This window comes from Pocillopora damicornis, chromosome 6, assembly GCF_964200805.1.
Source record: "Pocillopora damicornis chromosome 6, jaPocDami1.2, whole genome shotgun sequence".
In the NCBI taxonomy this organism is placed as follows: domain Eukaryota; kingdom Metazoa; phylum Cnidaria; class Anthozoa; order Scleractinia; family Pocilloporidae; genus Pocillopora; species Pocillopora damicornis.
In genome coordinates, this window is record NC_142675.1 from 6,677,501 (window position 1) to 6,696,435 (window position 18,935).

The window sequence follows — 18,935 nt, forward strand, 5'->3', positions numbered from 1 at the left end:
AAGGGATGACATGACAGGAAGCACTCTGTCTTGAAACAAGGTACACATCTTAGAAAGTCAGCTCTTGATCAACATTTTTAATTAATAAAATTAATATTAAGATGTGGCATTAACTTCATAAAAAAATAAGTGACCTTAGTAAGATGAACCTTAGAGGTTGGTGCAGTCACAGGAGATCCAGGCAAGAGGTTGCACAATTTATTTGGAATGCCTGTGGTTTAAAGAAGAACTCTTTTTTAAGTTCAGTAGGAAAACAAGACAACAGTTTGTTTGGCATCCACTGACTGTGCTAGTCAGTGGAAGATGACACTTACCATATTTACTCAAACACAGTGGGGTTTATTAAATTTTTCATGATTCAAGTTTGGCGTTTATTCTAGGGTAGTGTTTCTTCTAGGGTGGTGTTTATACAAGGGCAGTGTTTATTAAACATCCAATTTGTTTCTTGCAAACAATAGTATGGTAACTGACCATTTTAATTTTAAAAAACAGAAACATGTTTTAGTGCTTGTCTAAGAGTATGATTTATATCATTCTAAAATTCCCAATTTTGCATCAGAACTGGTACATTCAAAAGGATGTGTCTGGTTCACTCAAAATTTCCAACTGTGATTGAAGCGTTAATCACATCATGATGCTACATTTATTCAAGGGTAGCATTCATTTGAATGAATATGTTATGTACTAATTAAACTGCTCACACCAAAGAGAGAGGAGGCTCACAGAGGTGACATTTTTGCTGGCCTTTTTTGAGAGTACAGACATTTTTTTTACAGTGACCGCTACTTTGGTTTTCAAGTTTTTATCCTCTCAAATTTAAGTCTTTACAGCTTATGATATTTTTTGTATAGCTGAGGGTCTCAATCAAGAGACAGCTGAAGATGGTTCAACTTAGAATTTTGCATGTGAGCAATGAACATTTGTGAATGAGCACTATTGTTTGAAAATATTGCAATGTAGAAGCTGATGTTAAGCTAAAACAAATGCAAAAGAGAGTATAACAGTTCTAATGCAAACGAGAGTAATGTAATATTACCTAGCAATCATCTGAGTAAAGTGACCAAAATTATATGGAAATGCATAGCTTCAGTTGCGTCTGTACCTGTGGTCAAAGTCATCTCATATATTTTTCTTACTAACCCTTTCAGTGACTAGTATCTAATTTCTCCATACAAATCACGCCGGGATTGCATATTGAGGTCATGGGAATAAGGCAAATGATCACCTACTTCAAGAAGCTCTTGATTGTTAGACAAATTCTCCTTGCCAGCACTTTAGGAAATTTATACAGAACAGTATGGAGAATATGTAAACTGATTTGAGTGTGTAAAGGGTTAAGTGCATCCTCAACTGCTGAGTAACCTTAAATTGTGCTTGTCTCATTCAGCTATGCCAATATTGTTTTAGGTTCATAAGCTGGAGTTTTTGTTGGCTGATGCCCTGGATAAGAAGTGTGACACAATATTTTCTTGTGGTGGAATCCAGTCCAATCATTGCAGAAGCACTGTAGTTGCTGCAAGACAACTTGGTTTGGATTATTACCTGTTCTTAAGAAGTCCTGAACAGGCAAGTATTTGATTTACTCTTGACTTTTTAGGAAAGAATTGATACAGAAGATTTTAAGCAGCTTGAGTCATGATCAAAGATCTGTTACCCCTAAGCACAATTTATGATTAATCATACAAAGAGTGGCGTCCATGTGATCTATTACCAAAGACAACTCAACAAACACACAATAACATGGAATCTCAGCACTTTTTCTTTTCCCACACTCGCAACAAGACGAAAAAACATCTTTCTATATTTCTTTACCAAGCTCAAAACCTACAATCTTTGCTTTTTTTATTTGCAAAAGATGGAATCTGTTTGGGAAATAGAAGCTCCTCACATTGCATTGAACAGTGGACTCATATGAAGATGAGATGACAAGATTCACAATTACACTGTTACATACTATAGTTAAGCAGATGTCTCTTTGAGATTTGAACCAGACAGAAAAAACTGTATAACAGGCTGCTAACAGAAGTTTAATCTTTACTCTAATGTTGCTCATTTCAGAGAAAAAAGGCACCAATTTTGCCTTACATAGATGGTGAAACTCTGAGAAAGTTAATAAACTTATTGAAACTTTCATTTGATCTTTTTTTTTTTCATGCAGACCACAGATATTGGTTGTGAAGGAAACCTGTTTTTAAACAAATTGGTTGGAAGTCAAATTATTGTTGTTCCTCAGCTTCAGTACAAATCTGGCCTTAAACAAATGATGGAGAAAGTGTCTGAAAAACTGTAAGTGAAAGGTCAGAGAACTGTAAAACCTAGCAATTTGGCACTAATATGGTTGCAATCATTAAAAGTAATCTACCTCAAACTGACATTAGGCTTTACTTTTAAACAGAGCTGTCTCTAAGTGACAGTAATGGACCAGCTTATTGTGTTATAATTGCCAATAAAAATATTGAAATTCTTTTGAAGAAATATGTGTTGCAGCCATTTTACAGTGGAATTGACTGTGTTTTAATGTACGTACTAGTAACAGGTTTAGTTGCAGGGATAGATCTTACTGGCAAAACTTGCTTGAAAGGCTTAAAAAAACTGCATGAATTTACTGTAATGCCTGGGACATTTTAGTTGAACATTACCATCTTTGGGGTGTAAACTGATGAAAATCATGATGGCCACCACCTTAGTGCATCTTCTAAAACATGAAGGCAAGCAAAAATATTACAGGAGCTGCTATTGGCTCTCAAGTGGTTTCTTTTAACCCTTTCACTCCCGAGATCTGATTAGTAATTCTCCTTACTATCTGCCATACAATTCTTATGATGTTAGTTCAGAGAATTTGATATTGGATCAACTAATAATCCCAAGATTAATATTCATCTCTATTCTCATCACCTGCCTGCTTGATATTGTATTGATATTGTAAGGAGAAATTCTGTCTTGGTCACTTATGGGAGTGAAAGGGTTAAAGGAATTGAAAATGGAGTCATATCTACAATGCAGCCTTTTAGGTGCTAATCTTAGAATGTCAGAAATCTTGAGAAGTTTAGGCCTTTTTACAGTTCTGTATTTAGTTGCCAAGCCTTTGATTTGAATTGAGGCTGTAGGTGACCTTGTTGTGACAGAGACTAGTTAGCTTAACAACAAAGTAATTTACATTTGAAAAGCAGCAAGGTTTGTATCATAACATGGTCACCATTAGCCTCACTTCTGTTGAAAGGCTTGGCAACCAAGCACACACCTGTAAAATGGACTATTGTGGATTGGACCCACTCCCTCTCCCCTTAGTTTGATAATTGACTGCTTTGTCCCAGTCTTCTGCCACAATCTGAAAGCAACTGGATATAAGAAGCCCAATTTGTATGAACAAATAATAAATAGCATAATAAATTATTAGTGAAGAAAAACACAGGTGAAAAAGAAACAGAGGAATGAATAAAACAGGTCAACCATTCTTTAAGCCTTTTAAAGCATTCTTTAAGAAAAGTATCAATTAAGGAATTATTAGTTTGAATAATACCATATTCTCCAAACTAACTTCAGAAGAGTTGTGTGGCACACAGTACAGTAAGAATTATTGATGAGATCTTGGGAGTGAAAGGTTCAGCGAATCAGGCAAATCTTCATCTGTTAAGCCTTTACACCCTAACATCAGTATACATGTTCTCTATGCTCTTTTCTATACATTTCCCAAAGTGCTGACAAGGAGAATCTGATAAACAATCACTGATTGTTTGAGAGCTTCTGTAGTTGATGATCATTTCCTTTATTCATGTGACCTTAATGTGTAAATTAGGGATGATACTGTTTGCTTAATCACTCTTGGGGAATAAAACACCTAATTAATTTGTAATGAAGGTAAATGTTTTCTTGGCGTTCCCTATTTTAAAGTGATTCTAAATCTCTTGTTGGCCAGGAGGTTATATAAACCACTCAGGAGACCAATTGATTCTGCTCTTTTGTATGACTCTGGGGAAATGCTAGGAAAACTCAAGAGAGTTGTTATTATAATTATTATGCAGTGAGTAAAGAAGGCAGCAGATATTGGAGAATTCTTGAACTAAGTTTTGATGGGCTAGGTTATTTTTGACCCAGATATGGAGAATATTCTCCTCAAATTACTTGCTTACTTACCTGCCTCACCTGCTTCGGTTTCTCAATGAAAACCCAGCATGTATGCCAAGGCATGTTTGTAGATGTTAAAGTTCCTTCCTACTGACTTTGTTTGCTTTTTTTTTTCAGGAAAGAACAGGGCTCATCAGCTTATCTGATTGAAGTTGGAGGCTCCTCTTACATGAGGATGTTTGGTTACTTAGCAGCATTTCAAGAAATGATAGATCAGGTAAAATTACAAGCTTTTTCTGCATTGTGTGCTCATTTTGTGCATTTCTGGCCAAGAGGTGATGAATGCAGTTAAACACTGATCACACAAAAGCCTGTTTGTTAAAATATTTTATTCTGGATATCTGTCAAAAAGCTGGCTTTGTTTGTTTCAGAATGTGCTGAAGAATTTTGATGACATTGTTGTTACAGTTGGCAGTGGTGGAAGTGCATCAGGAATTGCCATTGGTAACTATTTAACAGGATCAAAACTCAAGTAAGCTCTAAATTACAATATTGATATTTTCTTTCTTGACTGTGTGGAAGGACTGGACAAGAAAAAATCTGGCTCAAGGTCATGACATATAGACCCTTTCTCTGACTAATCTGTTCATTATGACCAGGAGCCAAATATTTTCCAGTCTGGCTTGTCCCCACTTAGTCATTAAGGATTTTGTCATTTGACCAGCACTCTTTGTCTTTTCTTCTTGCTGTTTGCATCTCAGGAGGCCTGCATATACAGAGCTCTGCAATCATTTATGGCAACACTGCCACCATTGCTTTTCTTCATCTAAAGGGTTTGATTTTTTTAAAATTTTTTTCATTAAATTTACATCCAGGGATTTACTGGTCTTAGGAATGATAATAATAATAATAATAATAATAATAATAATAATAATAATAATAATAATAGGACTGAGTGGAATTCAATTCAGTCTGTTATCTTACAAGTGATTAATACAATCAGATGACTGTCTGAGTCGGTTATATTAATGTTAACACTAAGTCCTGTTACCAATTTATCAAAACTATGACAAATTTGAGAAAGAAACTGAATGTATTGGTTGTGCATTTTCATAACAAGGTGTGTACATGACATATGCTATCGACTCATACAGGCATGATGCATCAACTGTTCTATTACACTTTTCAGACAGAAGCATGACACACACTGTCCTATTTGTGCTTAAATTGGGCTGGTGAAGACCAATCACATTAGAGTATTTTGTTATAGTTTCCATTGAAATGCTATATCACCTTTCAAGAACCCCTGACAAACTATTTCATGAATGTTATGAAAAAGCTTTATTCTCAACCTATAGGCTGATAAAAAATTTCTGCAACTACCTAAGCTATACATGCTTAAGACTTCAGACAAAGAGATTGTGGTTCTGGAGAATTTCTCACAGGCCTTTAAATCTTTCTAGAATTTTTCTCTTATTTTCTTTGAACACTGGAGACTAATTGAGACCTTTAATAGTAACATCATTGTCATTTATTCACAGGTGTCATGCAGTGAACGTGTGTGATGATGCAGCATATTTTTACCAGAAAATCAATGAAGATCTTCAAATAGGTGGACTAGATGTTCAAGCAGAAGAGTTAATTGATATTATTGATGGATACAAAGGACAGGGCTATGGCAAATCCACTGAAGAAGAGTTAGGTTGGTGTTGATTCAAATAGTTTCGCAGATTTTGGTTTCTTCATAATTAGACTACAAGCAGTCCCTCCTTTTTGGAGATGTCTGTCAGGCAAATTGAAAAAAAAAATTTAAAAAATTGATGTAAGCTCCCAACAGCGCACTAACTTTTCGTCACTCTTTTTTTCCTTTTTGAGTCACACAACTTTTATAGACTTTGCCCAAAAGGATGGGTTTCTTGTAGTCTTCTACATAATATATTAAATAATAACCTGCTTATTTTGGTACTGAAATGACATGCAAGTTGAAAAGAGTTATTTCTATCTATTTGTAAATAACCTTTACAAAACTCGAAAATATGAAAAAAAAGTTTGCCCCTCATTTCTTTTTGATCCTGTACTAACGCCAAATAAGGAAAATTTGTTTTCAGAATGCTCTCTGGCTGACAGCATGTTGATTTATTTCAGTGCGAATTAAAAGCTGAAATTTTATGGCTGAAAGTTAAAATTATATGTACTCTGTTAACAAGTGATCAGTGTATCTGTTTTACAATTTAGAAGGAATGATCACTCAATGATGTTTCAGACCTCAAAGTTTACCTGCCCCCACCCCTCCCCCCCTCTTTACCAAAGGTTTGTGCAAGACAATAATAATGGATAATTATATCCCTAATTATTATAATTTATTGCTTATTTATTCCTAATTTATTCCAAAATACATTCGAAATTGCTTGATTACCAAATAAAAACATGATTTAAATTTTTCTTAACCATTTGCATTTGAATTCGCTCCTTACGAACCCTGAAATCTTTGTATCTGTTAATGAAGAGGACATTGTGGAGATATCCAGAACAACTGGAATTATGGTGGACCCCGTGTACAACGTCAAAGCCATTAGAGGAATGCTACACGAGATGAACACCAACCCAGGGCGATTTAAGGGTCACAGAATACTTTATATTCATACTGGTGAGTACAATTTATCAACATCATCTGTGATAAATACTTCCTTCCCTATGGCTAAGAGCCTGCATACCTTGAAAATAATGGTTTCTCAAAGGTAATTTCTTGGAAATGCGATTTCCCTGCAATGATATTCTGCTCATGCGTGGTTGTGCGCTTGTCAGCCTGAAGGAAAAAGGTACATCACCTTAAGTTGTCAACAAGTGATTTTGGGAAATGATGTGGAAAACGAAACTCATTAATCAAATGAAAAAGAGGAAAAAAACGATTACTGAACTTGGCTATCGGCTTTGGTAAATAATTGTACATACCATGATATTTTTCTCAACCAGGTAGGTAAATTGCAACCTTGAGATCCCATTTTTGATCCCTCGTAGAAGTATCAGTGGTCCGTGACATGTACTATGGTTGCATGTGGTATGTACTTTCTTTCGCGTGGAAGCAAAATTATTATACGTTAGACTTACTATGAAGACTGATTGGTCGAGAGCATACATTCGATATACAATAGCAGATATTGGTTTCTCGTGTCGCGTTTAAATTCTGCCTAGTGTCCAAGCCCTTCGTCCGTGTAGTGTTCTCAAACTCTTGCAAAATCAGAGAGAAGATTCTTCTTTAGCAAATTGTTTCAAAAAATAAATGATTATTCAGTTATTGACTTTGGTTGTAGCATGATATTATAAATTATCAAACCTGGCATCTGTGTTATCTGCCTCGGCTTTCGGCTTCGGCAGATAACTCAGACCCCGGCATTGTTAATTTATGATATTGTGCTCAACCTCATCCAATAATTGCTCATTATTTTTCAATTGCACTAAGTAGAGTACAATTAACGCACGAATCTAGTAAAAAATTTCCTGTGATATTGTACATTTGGTTATTTTGTACTGTAAAAAAACTTGTTTAATCGGTTGGCTGCGCGTGCTGCACTTCTCTATTTGCGTCGCTTTTCCCACTTTTTGCCCATGAAATAAAGCAGTTGGGCAATAACTTATGAGACGTTTTGGTGTGTAGTACCGCTGGGTATTTTTACTCATAGTTTGTGTTTGGACTCGCCCTGCTTGATCGACAAAATATGTCACGACTAGTAAAAATAGTTACCGATACAACAAACCAAGAATTCTGATAAGATATATCTTTTGATGGAAGACTGAATACGACAACATCCACAGGTCATAAACTTTCATATTTTTGCTCAGAGGATGGTGTTACCAATCCTTTGAAAATGGCAAGACCTGATTTGTAACATTGTCATGCGAATTTCGCACACGTCTGATAGGGTGTGTCTGATTTTCCAACAGGAGGTGTGTTCGGTTTGTATGATGGAAGAATGGACCCGTTAGTAACTCGCCCTGCACTGGGTATAAATGATGTTGTCTGCTGGGAAAGTGCGAATGATCCTATGCCATTCTGAGGCTGACTCGTTCTTAGTTGTCTCTCTTATTTTAGATATTTAGGTAGTGCTCGAGAGGTCCACGTGTAAAAAGATTTTCGTTCGTTTCTCATCGTTCCCTTTGTTAATATAGTGCTAATCTCTCGCGAAACCCTCGGCCGCGCAAAAAGACTGGGAACTAGCAAATTTTAGGGTGGCAAGAAACAAAGGTCAGTCAAGACATGCCTACATTCTCTTTTGGCGTCAGCCAGTAAAATTGTTCGCAAACGAGGAGGTAATTGCATCGCATGGACTTCTCAAACCATCAGAGGTAAACAGTCTATGACCAAGGTCTCGTGAGCTCACATATGGAAGACGAACACAACAAATTATTGGACCGGAAAAAAATGTTAAAGCCTTTGAAAATATATTCGTGTAAAAGTATAAAGATTCAAAGTTTTGAATTTCGTGTTTGATTTATACAGTTATATCTTTGATTTTACACCAATAAAACAAAAGGTAACGTTGTATCCGCTTTTCAGTATAACAAGTTCTATTTTTGGATCAAGTTTGACATGCAAATTTTGGTGAGTTTTGCAATTGCTTGGGGCAATGTTTGGATTCCAAGTTTTGCTTTCAGCCCAACGAGAACTTCGACAAAATCGATGTCTCTGAATCAAAGGGCAATCAGATGGGCATCGGGTACGTTCGAATAAGAGTTTCCCGTTGATTGGATTCATATTGCTAAATACCTATTTTACAATTCCGTGGCTCTGTGTCAATTGAATTCCAAACAATTCACCTTATCAACTTTGTCCGCCTCATGTTGGCAGCGTTTGCCGTGTTTTACGTGAATATCGTCAATGTGATGAGGTTAAGGACCGCTTTTAGGTTGGAAGCTGACTACTTCGAATAAATGCGTTTCTTCTACCTAAGTTTATCATCTTTCGATGACCAGGGAGGATTGTCTAGCCATAATAATGGCCTCGCCAATTTATACCGGTCAAGATTCCAACCGATTTAGCAAAAACCATCATTTATTCGTGCCTTCGCAACAATCAGCAAGTCCGCTTTTACACCCATGAATTCTGAACTCTGGCGTTTTAAAAAAAGAATGAAATTTCTCACCCCCCGGAGAACAACTCGCTCGGAGTGATTTACAAAACAAATAGTAGCTTGTTCAAGTTCGCGGAAAAACATCAGCTGTGAATGTTCCAGAAAATTCTTTCGAAATGTTGTGTATCTTTTACCATGGAAATTGCTTATGATGGCATTCATGCGTGACTTGTGAGTGCTACATAAACTAACTCGCGGTACGTTGTTGTCAGAGAGCATTTCCACCTTGCGACTATACTTTGGTACACAGTGGCTCTGGTAGATGAAAGGTGAGAAAACTTTTTTTAATATTCGAGCCTTAAATGAAACATTTTATCGCTATTTTACTTGGTTCTGTCATTGTTAAACTTAAGCTGGAGTTCAATACTCTTATAATCATACTGTAAATTTAAAGCTTACCGAGTTATTATGCGATTATCAACCAGTGATATTCTGAGATTGAAACAGCCGTGTACGACCATTATAGAGCACGTAGAAAAGGAAAAAATAACATTTGATCTCTTTGATTTGTCTGGAAGATGCTTGCTTTGAAAATGTGTACATGCACATACAGAAAAATATCTTCGTAGCGAGCGTTAACTTCGGCAGTTCCTGTCTCGATCCGTTGTCGACTGATCAGCAAACGGGAAACAGGTTGGCTCTCAGTTTTGTGATCACTTTCAAACTGATTTGTTCTGAACGAACTTTCAAAGTTCATTCACGAAAAGTGTGGACCAGGAATTTTAGAGGCATTCAAGTTCTGATTAAAGGTTTCCTTTTCAACTTTCCGCAAAGTTGTTTGTTTTGAGAGTATTACAGTAGTAAAACTTTTTAAACTTTGTTTTCAACATGTGAAATCATTTATGTGTTACCGTTACGGCCAAACATAATTCCTTTCTTAGCTTTAGGACTCTAATCATTTAAGTCTTTTTATTCGTATTGGATGTTTTTTAATCATGTTGCGACAAGAAAAAGTTTTGGAAAGTTTGTAAGTCAGTCAGCCATGAATGGCTTTGCGGTTATTGAACTAAGTATTGCGATTGATATTTGATGAAGTCAGGAAGGTTTTGCCTAAATGCTGATTACGTGTTTCGACAAAGCTATTTTTACTTTGACAGTGGCAAAAAAATTTTCTTAACGGCTCTCCTGTGATCTACATTAAAGACAGCTCCATGTTAATGCAGGAAACAGTGACTAGTTTTCTAAGGAGGTTATGCTAACGAAACTGAAAGTAAAACTTTGCATTTCTCAATCTCCTACGCAATCTTTAAATATTGTAAAAGAGACTTACTTTCCAAGCAAAGAGAGGAGGCTTGGAGATCTGACTTGGGTATTTCAGCATTAGATATCATTACTGTTGTCTGTAATGTTTTCTATGCTTCGCGTCCAAGGGAGCTTACACCCTTGCGAAGATTTGCAAGAGAAATTGGGTTGACTCTGGCTCTATTAAATGAAAAAGTGAAAAAAAATTAAGTTATTATTCGAGCCTTAAAATACACCTCCTATAACTGTTTTACTTCGTTCTGTAATCGCCCGACTTAACACTAGAGTTTTATTCCCTTATGATCATACCGTACATTTATTTAAGCTTGTTTATTGTACGAACATCAATTGCAACCAGAGATTAATCGAGATTGAATTAGCCTCATACGACTATTATTGAGCACTTCCAATAGGCAAAAATAAAATTTTGTCTCCGATTCGATCGAACTTATGAGCGTATGTTTTTTCTGAGAATGTTTTCATATACAGAAGAAATTTCCTCGTCGCTGCCATTAATTTGGCCGTTCCTGTCTCGATCTGTTTTCAACCGGCCTCGCTCTGAGTCTCTAAGTTTGTTATCACTTTCAGTTAATTTGACACAAAGCTGGAAGAAAAATTTGAGAGGTAATTGCGTTTTGATCGTGAATTCAACTGGATTGAAGTTTTCGTATTCAACTTTACCCCAAAGTTGTTTCTTTTGAGATTACTACATCAGCAAAAGTTTAACTTTGTTTACAGCAAGTGAAATCATTTATGTGTTAACTATACGGTCAAACAAAATTCCTTTCTTAGCTATAGGTATCTAATCATTTAAGTCTTTTTTATTGTTATTGGATGTCTTTGAATCATTTCGCAACAAGTAAAAGTTTTGAAAAGTTTGGAAAGTTAGTCAGACCTGAATGGCTTTGTGATTATTTAATTAGCAGACTTTCGCGACTGATATTTGATAAAATCAGGAAGCTCTTGCCTATATACTGATTGCATGCTTCAAAATCTTTCTGTTTTACTTTTACAGTGGCGAGAAAATTTTTTTAACGGCTTTCCTGCGATCCATATTAGCGACAGCACCATGTTAATGCAGGAAACCGTAATTAGTTTTGAGGAGGTTATGCAAACGAAACTGAAAGTAAAGTTTTGCATTTCTTGATCTTTTACGCAATCCTTGTATATTGCAAAAGAGAGTTGTTTTTCAAGCAAAAGTCTTCTTCTCTAACTCTTGATTTATCGTTAGACTTCGTAATCCTCGTCAGTTACCTTAAATGTTTTGCTTTTGGATACATAACAATCAACGCATTTTGTGGGCAATAAGCCGAATTATATTTAGAAAGTATTGTCACGAAGATTGAAAAAAATGCCGCGCCAACTCATCTTTATCAGAGATGGAAAAATATAAGAGAGAAAATAATCAATTAAAATGTAGACATGGATTGCAGATGAACCACTACAAGGATTCATTTTTGAGTTTAGAACATGCAAACTCATGTGATGTTATTTTGCTGTGGTTCTGCTCAGATGATCATGAAAATTGACTTTCAGCAGATAATCATCTATTAGAATACCAAACAAAATTTAACGATAAAAACATCTGGTTTGAAAAACTGCTTTCCGTGTGAAATCAGTTTTGCTTTAGGTCATGCGTTTTGTAGTAGAACTTTAATTTTACAGACAGCAGAGTTACTCAGTAAGATGCAAATCGTTTTTGTTTTATTAATTCTCACTGTTATGCCCCGATCGTTGAATTATCACACGATAGAAATCTCGAGGTTCTACTCTAACTGTTTCAAAGAGAGTTACATCTGAGAGTCAAAAAGGTATTTAGGAAGAACCCAAACAAATAAAGAAGAAAGAAGAATTATAAAGGAGGCATGGAGATTTGACTCGGGTATTTCATTATTCGACATAATTACGATTGTCTGTGATGTACGTGCGTTTTCTTTGCTCCGCGTCCAAGGTAGCTTACACCTTTGCGAAGATTACACCTTGGACAAATTTGCGGAAAAACATCAGCCGTGAATGTTCCCGAAAATGTTTTCGAGATGTTGTGAATCTATTATTATGGAAATTACTTATAAATGCATGTATGCGTGACTTGTGGGTGCGACACGAACTGATCCAGGGTATGTTGTTGCGTAGTCTTGGATCATTTCTACGTTGCGATGATACTTTGGTAGACTCTGGCTCTGGTAAATGAAAAAGTGAGAAGCATAAATTATTAACCGAGCCTTAAATTACACTTTCTATAACTGTTTTACTTCGCTCTGTCATCGTCCAACTTAACACTGGAGTTTTAGACGATTATTATGCTACTGCATATTTAATCTAAGCTTGTTTCTTGTACGATCATCAATTGCAACCAGTGATTAACTGAGATCGAATTAGCCTAATACGACTATTTATAGAGCACTTCCAAAGGGCAAAAGTAAAATTTTGTCTTTCTGATTCGATCGAACTAATGAGCGTATGTTTGTTCTGAGAATGTGTTCGTATACAGAAGAAATTTCCTCGTTGCTGCTATTAATTTGGCAGTTCCTGTCTCCATCTTTCGCCAACCGGCCTCGCTCTGAGCTTCTAAGTTCGTCATCACTTTCAAGTTGATTGAGTAGTTTATAAAAACTCTTACAGCTCATTTGAAACAAAGCTGGAAGAAAAATTGTGTGAGGTATTTGCGTTTTGATCGTGAACACAACTGGATTGAAGTTTTCTTATTCAACTTCCCGCAAAGTTGTCTGTTTTGAGATTATAACACCAGTAAAAGTTTGACTTTGTTTTCAGCAAGTGAAATCGTTTATGTGTTACCTTTACGGTCAAATTCCTTCTGATGATTCGAGTCTTTCTTATTCTTTTTGGATATCTTTGAATCGTTTTTCAAAAAAAAAAAAATTTGGAAAGTTTGTAAGTCCGTCAGCCATGAATGGCTTTGTGCCTACTTAGCCGGCTGTCTTTCGCGACTGTTATTTGATAAAATTAGGAAGCTTTCGCTTATATACTGATTACATGCTTCGAAATAGCTCTGTTTTACACTTACAGTGGCGAGAAAAGTTTCTTAACGCCTGTCCTGTGATCTACATTAGCGACAGCTCCATGCTAATGCAGGAAACCGTAATTAGTTTTGAGGAGGTTATGCAAACGAAACTAAAAATAAAACTTCTCATTTCTAGATTTTCTACGCAATCTTGACAGTTAAGTATATGACAGTCAAGACTTGCTTTTCAAGCAAAAGATTTCTCCTCTAACTCTTGATTCGTCGTAGATTTCGTAGTCTTCGTAGGTTACCTTAAATGTTTTGCTTTTGGGTACATGATAGAACGCATCTCGTCGGCAATCATGCTAGAGTTTTTGTTATGCAAAAACCGTGAATCTATTTTTTCTCTTACTTTGAGTGATTCTGCCCAGGTGATCACAAAAAATGACCTCCAGCAGATACTAATCTTCTTGGATACCAAACAAAACTTAACGATAAAAATATCATGAGAAACGGCTACTTTCCCTGTGAAATCAGTTTCCGCTTTAAGTCATGCGTTTGGTAGTAGGACTTTAATTGTTCTTACAACAGAGTTTACTCGGTGAGATGCAAATTGTTACTTTTTTATTTATTCTCGCTGTTATGCTCCAGCTTTTTAGGAAGAACCCAAACAAAAAGAAAGAAGAAGGAAAGAATTATAAAAAAGGAGGCATAGAGATCTGACTCAGGTATTTCTTTATTGGATATCATTACTTTTGTCTGTGATGTTTTCCTTACTCCGCATCCATGGTAACTTACATTCTTGAAAGGATTTGCAAAGAGACATTATACCTTGGACAAATTTACGGAATAACACCAGCCGTGAGTGTTCCAGAATATGTTTTCGAGATGTGGTAAATCTATTATTGTCGAAATTACCAATGAATGCATGCATGCGTGACTTGTGGGTGCGACAAGGACTGATTCACGGTATGTTGTTGCGTAGTCTTGGATCATTTCTACGTTGCGATGATACTTTTGGTAGACTCTGGCTCTGGTGAATGAAATGAAGGAAAACTTAACTTATCATCCGAGCCTTAAATTACACCTTTTATAGCTACTTTACTTAATTCTGTCATTGTCACTAAAGCTGGAGTTTTATACGCTTACGATCATATTGTACATTGAAAGCTTGTTTATTATGTGATCATCACCTGCAACCAGTGAAATTTTGAAATTGATTTAGCCTCATTCGACCATTATGGAGCACTTTAAAGAGGTGAAAGTAAAAAGTTTTGTTTCTCTGATTCGATCGGACTAATGGACGTATTTTTTTCTGAAAACGGGTTTATATACATAAGAAATTTTTCTTCGTTGCTGCTTTTATATTGGCCGTTCCTGTCTCGATCTGCCGTCAGCTGGCCTCGCTCCGAGTCTCTAAGTTTGTCATCAATTTAAAGTTTATTGAGTAGTTCATAAAAACTCTTATATTCCATTTGAAACAAAGCTGGAAGAAAAATTTGAGAGGTATTTGCGTTTTGATCGTGAACACGACTGGATTGAAGTTTTCGTCTTCAACTTCCCTGCAAAGTTGTTTGTTTTGAGATTAACACATAGGTAAAACTTTTTAAACTTTGTTTTCAGCAAGGGAAATCGTTTATGTGTTACTGCTATGGTTAAACAAATTCCTGTCTTAGCCACAGGACTCTAATCATTTGAGTCTTTTTTATTCGTACTGGATGTCTTTGAATCCTTTTGCAAGAAGAAAAAGGTTTGGAAAGTTTGTAAGTCAGTCAGCCATGAATGGCTTTGCGGTTATTGAACTGACTTTTGCGACTGATATGTGATAAAGTCAGGAAGCTTTTGCTTACATACTGATTGCATGCTTCTACAAGCTCTTTTTTACTTTGACAGTGGCGACCAAATTTTCTTAACGGCTTTCCTGTGATCTTCATAAGCGACAGCACCATGCTAATGCAGGAAATCGTAATTAGTTTTGAGGAGGTTACGCTAACGAAACTAACAATAAAACTTCGCATTTCTCAATCTTCTACGCAATCTTTAAATATTGTAAGAGACTTGCTTTTCAAGCAAAGGTTTTCTTCTCTTACTCTTGATTTATCGTTAGGCTTCGTAGTCTTTGTCAGTTACTTTTAATGTTTTGCTTCTGGGTACATAACAAACTACGCAATTTGTGGGCAATCAGCCGAATTATATTTAAAAAGCATTGTCACACAGTTTTAAAATATTGCCGCGCCAACTGATTCCAAACTTGGAGCATACAACAAAGAAAATTAACAGAGATGGATAAATATAAGAGAGAAAATAATCAACTAAAATATAGACATGGACTGCAGATGAAGTACTTCAAGGATTCATCCCTGATAATTAATATGCAAACTCCTGTGAAGCTATTTTTCTGTGGTTCTGCCTAGATGATCATGAAAAATGACTTGCAGCCGATAATAATCTTTCTAGAATACCAAACAAAATTTGAGGATAAAAACATCTAGTTTGAAAAACAGGATCCTTTCGTGAGAAACGGCTACTTTCCCTGTGAAATCAGGTTTGCTTCGAGTCATGCGTTTGGTAGTAGGACTTTAATTTTTAATACAACAGAGTTAACTCAGTAAGATGCAAATTGATATCTTTTTGTTTATTCTCACTGTTATGCACCGACCGTTGAACTATCACGCAATAGAAATCTCGAGCTCCTAATCAAATTGTTTTATATAGAGTTTCATCTAAGAGTAAAAAATCGTGGACAAATTTGCGGGAAAACATCAGCCGTGAATGTTCCTGAAATTGTTTTCGAGATGCTGTGAATCTTTTATTATGGAAATCACTTATGAATGCATGCATGCGTGACTTGTGGGTGCGACAAGGACTGAGTTACGGTATGTTGTTGCGAAGTCTTGGATCATGTTTACGTACGATGATACTTTGGTACACTCTGACTCTGGTATATGAAAAAGTGAGGAAATTTAACTCATTATCCGAGCCTTAAATTACACTTTCTAGAACTGTTTTACTTCGTTCTGTAATCGTCCAAATTAAAACTGGAGTTTTATTCCACTATGATCATACGGTGCATTTAATTTAAGCTTGTTCATTGTACGAACATCAATTGCAACCAGAGATTAATTGAGATCGAATTAGCCTCATACGACTATTATTGAGCACTTCCAAGAGGCAAAAGTAAAGTTTTGTGTCTCTGATTCGATCGGACTAATGAGCGTATGTTTGTTCTGATAATGTGTTGATGTACAGAAGAAATTTCCTCTTGGCTGCCATTAATTTGGTAGTTCCTGTCTCGATCTGTCGTCAACCGGCCTCACTCTGAGTTTCTAAGTTTGTTATCACTTTCAGTTCATTTGACACGAAGCTGGAAGAAAAATTTGAGAGGTAATTACGTTTTGATTCAACTGCATTGAATTTTCGTATTCAACTTTCCTGCAAAGTTGTTTCTTTTGACATCATTGCATCAGTAAAAGTTTAACTTGTTTTTAGCAAGTGAAATCGTTTATGTGTTAACTATACGGTCAAACAAAATTCCTCTCTTAGCTATAGGAATCTAATCATTTGACTCTTTTTTATTGTTATTGGATGTCTCTGAATCATTTCGCAACAAGTAAAAATTTTGGAAAGTTTGTAAGTCAGTCAGCCATGAATGGCTTTGTGATTATTTAATTAGCAGACTTTCGCGACTGATATTTGATCAAATCAGGAAGCTTTTGCTTACATACTGATTGCATGCTTCAGAATATTTCTGCTTTACTCTACAGTGGCGAGGAAATTTTTTCAACAGCGTTCCTGTTATCCACATTAGCGACAGCACCTTGCTAATGCAGGAAACCATAATTAGTTTTGAGGAGGTTATGCAAACGAAACTGAAAGTAAAACTTTGCATTTTTTCAATCTTTAAGCAATCCTTGTATATTGCAAAAGAGAGTTGTTTTTCAAGCAAAAGTCTTCTTCTCCAACTCTTGATTTATCGTTAAACTTCGTTGTTTTTTTTTCAGTTACCCTAAATGTTTTGCTTTTGGATACATAACAATCGACGCATTTTGTTGACAATCAGCCGAATTATATTTAGAAAGTATTGTCACAAAGATTTTTAAACTCTTGATTTATCGCGAGGTTTCGTAGTCTTCGAAACCTACTTTTAATGTTTTACTTTTAAGTACATAACAAACTACGCATTTCGTGGGTAATCAGCCGAGTTATTTTTAAAAAGCATTGTCACATAGTCTTAAAATAACGTCGCGCCAATTCATCCTAAACGTGAAGCATATAACTAAGTAAACTATCAGAAGGATGAGAGAATATGAGAGAGAAAATAATGGGTTGCAGATGAACTACTTCAAGGATTCATCTTTGAGTTTATTAGTATGCAAACTACTGTGAAGTTATTTTTCTGTAGTTCCGCCCAGATGATCATGAAAAGTGACTTGCAGCCGATAATAATCTTCTAGAATACCAAACAAAATTTGAGGATAAAAACATCTAGTTTGAAAAACAGGATCCTTTTGTGAGAAACAGCTACTTTCCCTGTGAAATCAGTTTGCGCTTTGCGTCTTGTGTTTGGTAGTAAGACTAATTTTTCATACAACAGAGTTAACTCTGTAAGATGCAAATTGATATCGTTTCATCTATTCTTACTCTTACGCACCGACCGTTGAACTATCACGCGATAGAAATCTCGAGCTCCTAATCAAATTGTTTTATATAGAGTTACATCTAAGAGTAAAAAAAACCTTGGACAAATTAGTGAGAAAACATCAGCCGTGAATGTTCCTGAAAATGTTTTCGAGATGTTCTGAATCTTTTATTATGGAAACTACTTATGAATGCATGCATGCGTGACTTGTGGGTGCGACAAGGACTGAGTCCCGGTATGTTGTTGCGAAGTCTTGGATCATGTTTACGTACGATGATACTTTGGTAGACTCTGGCTCTGGTAAATGAAAAAGTGAGAAAGCTTAACTTATAATGCAAGCCTTAAATTACACTTTCTAGAACTGTTTTACTTCGTTCTGTAATCGTCCAACTTAAAACTGGAGTTTTATTCCTCTGTTATCATACTGTGCATTTAATTTAAGCTTGGTTATTGTACGATCATCAATTACAACCAGAGATTAATTGAGATCGAATTAGCCTCATACGACTATTATTGAGCACTTCCAAGAGGCAAAAGTAAAATTTTGTCTCTCTGATTCGATCGAACTAATGAGCGTATGTTTGTTCTGATAATGTGTTGATGTACAGAAGAAATTTCCTCTTGGCTGCCATTGATTTGGCCGTTCCTGTCTCCATCTGTCGTCAACCGGCCTCGCTCTGAGTTTCTAAGTTTCTTATCACTTTCAGTTCATTTGACACAAAGCTGGAAGAAAAATTTGAGAAGTATTTGCGTTTTGATCCTGAATTCAACTGGATTGAATTTTTCGTATTCAACTTTCCTGCAAAGCTGTTTCTTTTTACATTATTACATCAGTAAAAGTTTAACTTGTTTTTAGCAAGTGAAATCGTTTATGTGTTAACTATACGGTCAAACAAAA

At 35.8% G+C, this 18,935-nt stretch overlaps 2 protein-coding genes across 11 annotated transcripts in view; both read left to right on the forward strand.

Annotated features, from left to right (window-relative positions):
- LOC149043665 (uncharacterized) overlaps nt 1–8,606 on the forward strand; it is a 191,601-nt gene extending 182,995 nt beyond the window's left edge. For 2 of the 10 annotated variants that reach the window (XM_089210621.1, XM_089210623.1), the window contains exons 2-8: nt 1–40; nt 4,243–4,342; nt 4,497–4,597; nt 4,827–4,898; nt 5,607–5,767; nt 6,572–6,712; nt 8,008–8,606. The exon at nt 1–40 is cut by the window's left edge. In XM_089210621.1, the coding sequence (XP_089066747.1) occupies nt 4,295–4,342; nt 4,497–4,597; nt 4,827–4,898; nt 5,607–5,767; nt 6,572–6,712; nt 8,008–8,120 (636 nt within the window). In that variant the 5' untranslated portion in view covers nt 1–40; nt 4,243–4,294 and the 3' untranslated portion in view covers nt 8,121–8,606. Of the gene's footprint in view, nt 41–1,407; nt 1,567–2,158; nt 2,298–2,598; nt 2,709–4,242; nt 4,343–4,496; nt 4,598–4,826; nt 4,899–5,606; nt 5,768–6,571; nt 6,713–7,038; nt 7,124–8,007 lie in introns of those variants that run through there. The other 8 variants (XR_016187952.1, XR_016187951.1, XR_016187953.1 and 5 more) reach the window with 8 other exon arrangements.
- LOC149043664 (uncharacterized) overlaps nt 1–16,703 on the forward strand; it is a 203,361-nt gene extending 186,658 nt beyond the window's left edge. Inside the window, exon 11 of the transcript XR_016187944.1 lies at nt 14,050–16,703. The gene's annotated coding sequence lies outside the window, so the exon portion shown is untranslated. The remainder of the gene's footprint in view (nt 1–14,049) is intronic.
- Nucleotides 16,704–18,935: the final 2,232 nt, after the last annotated feature.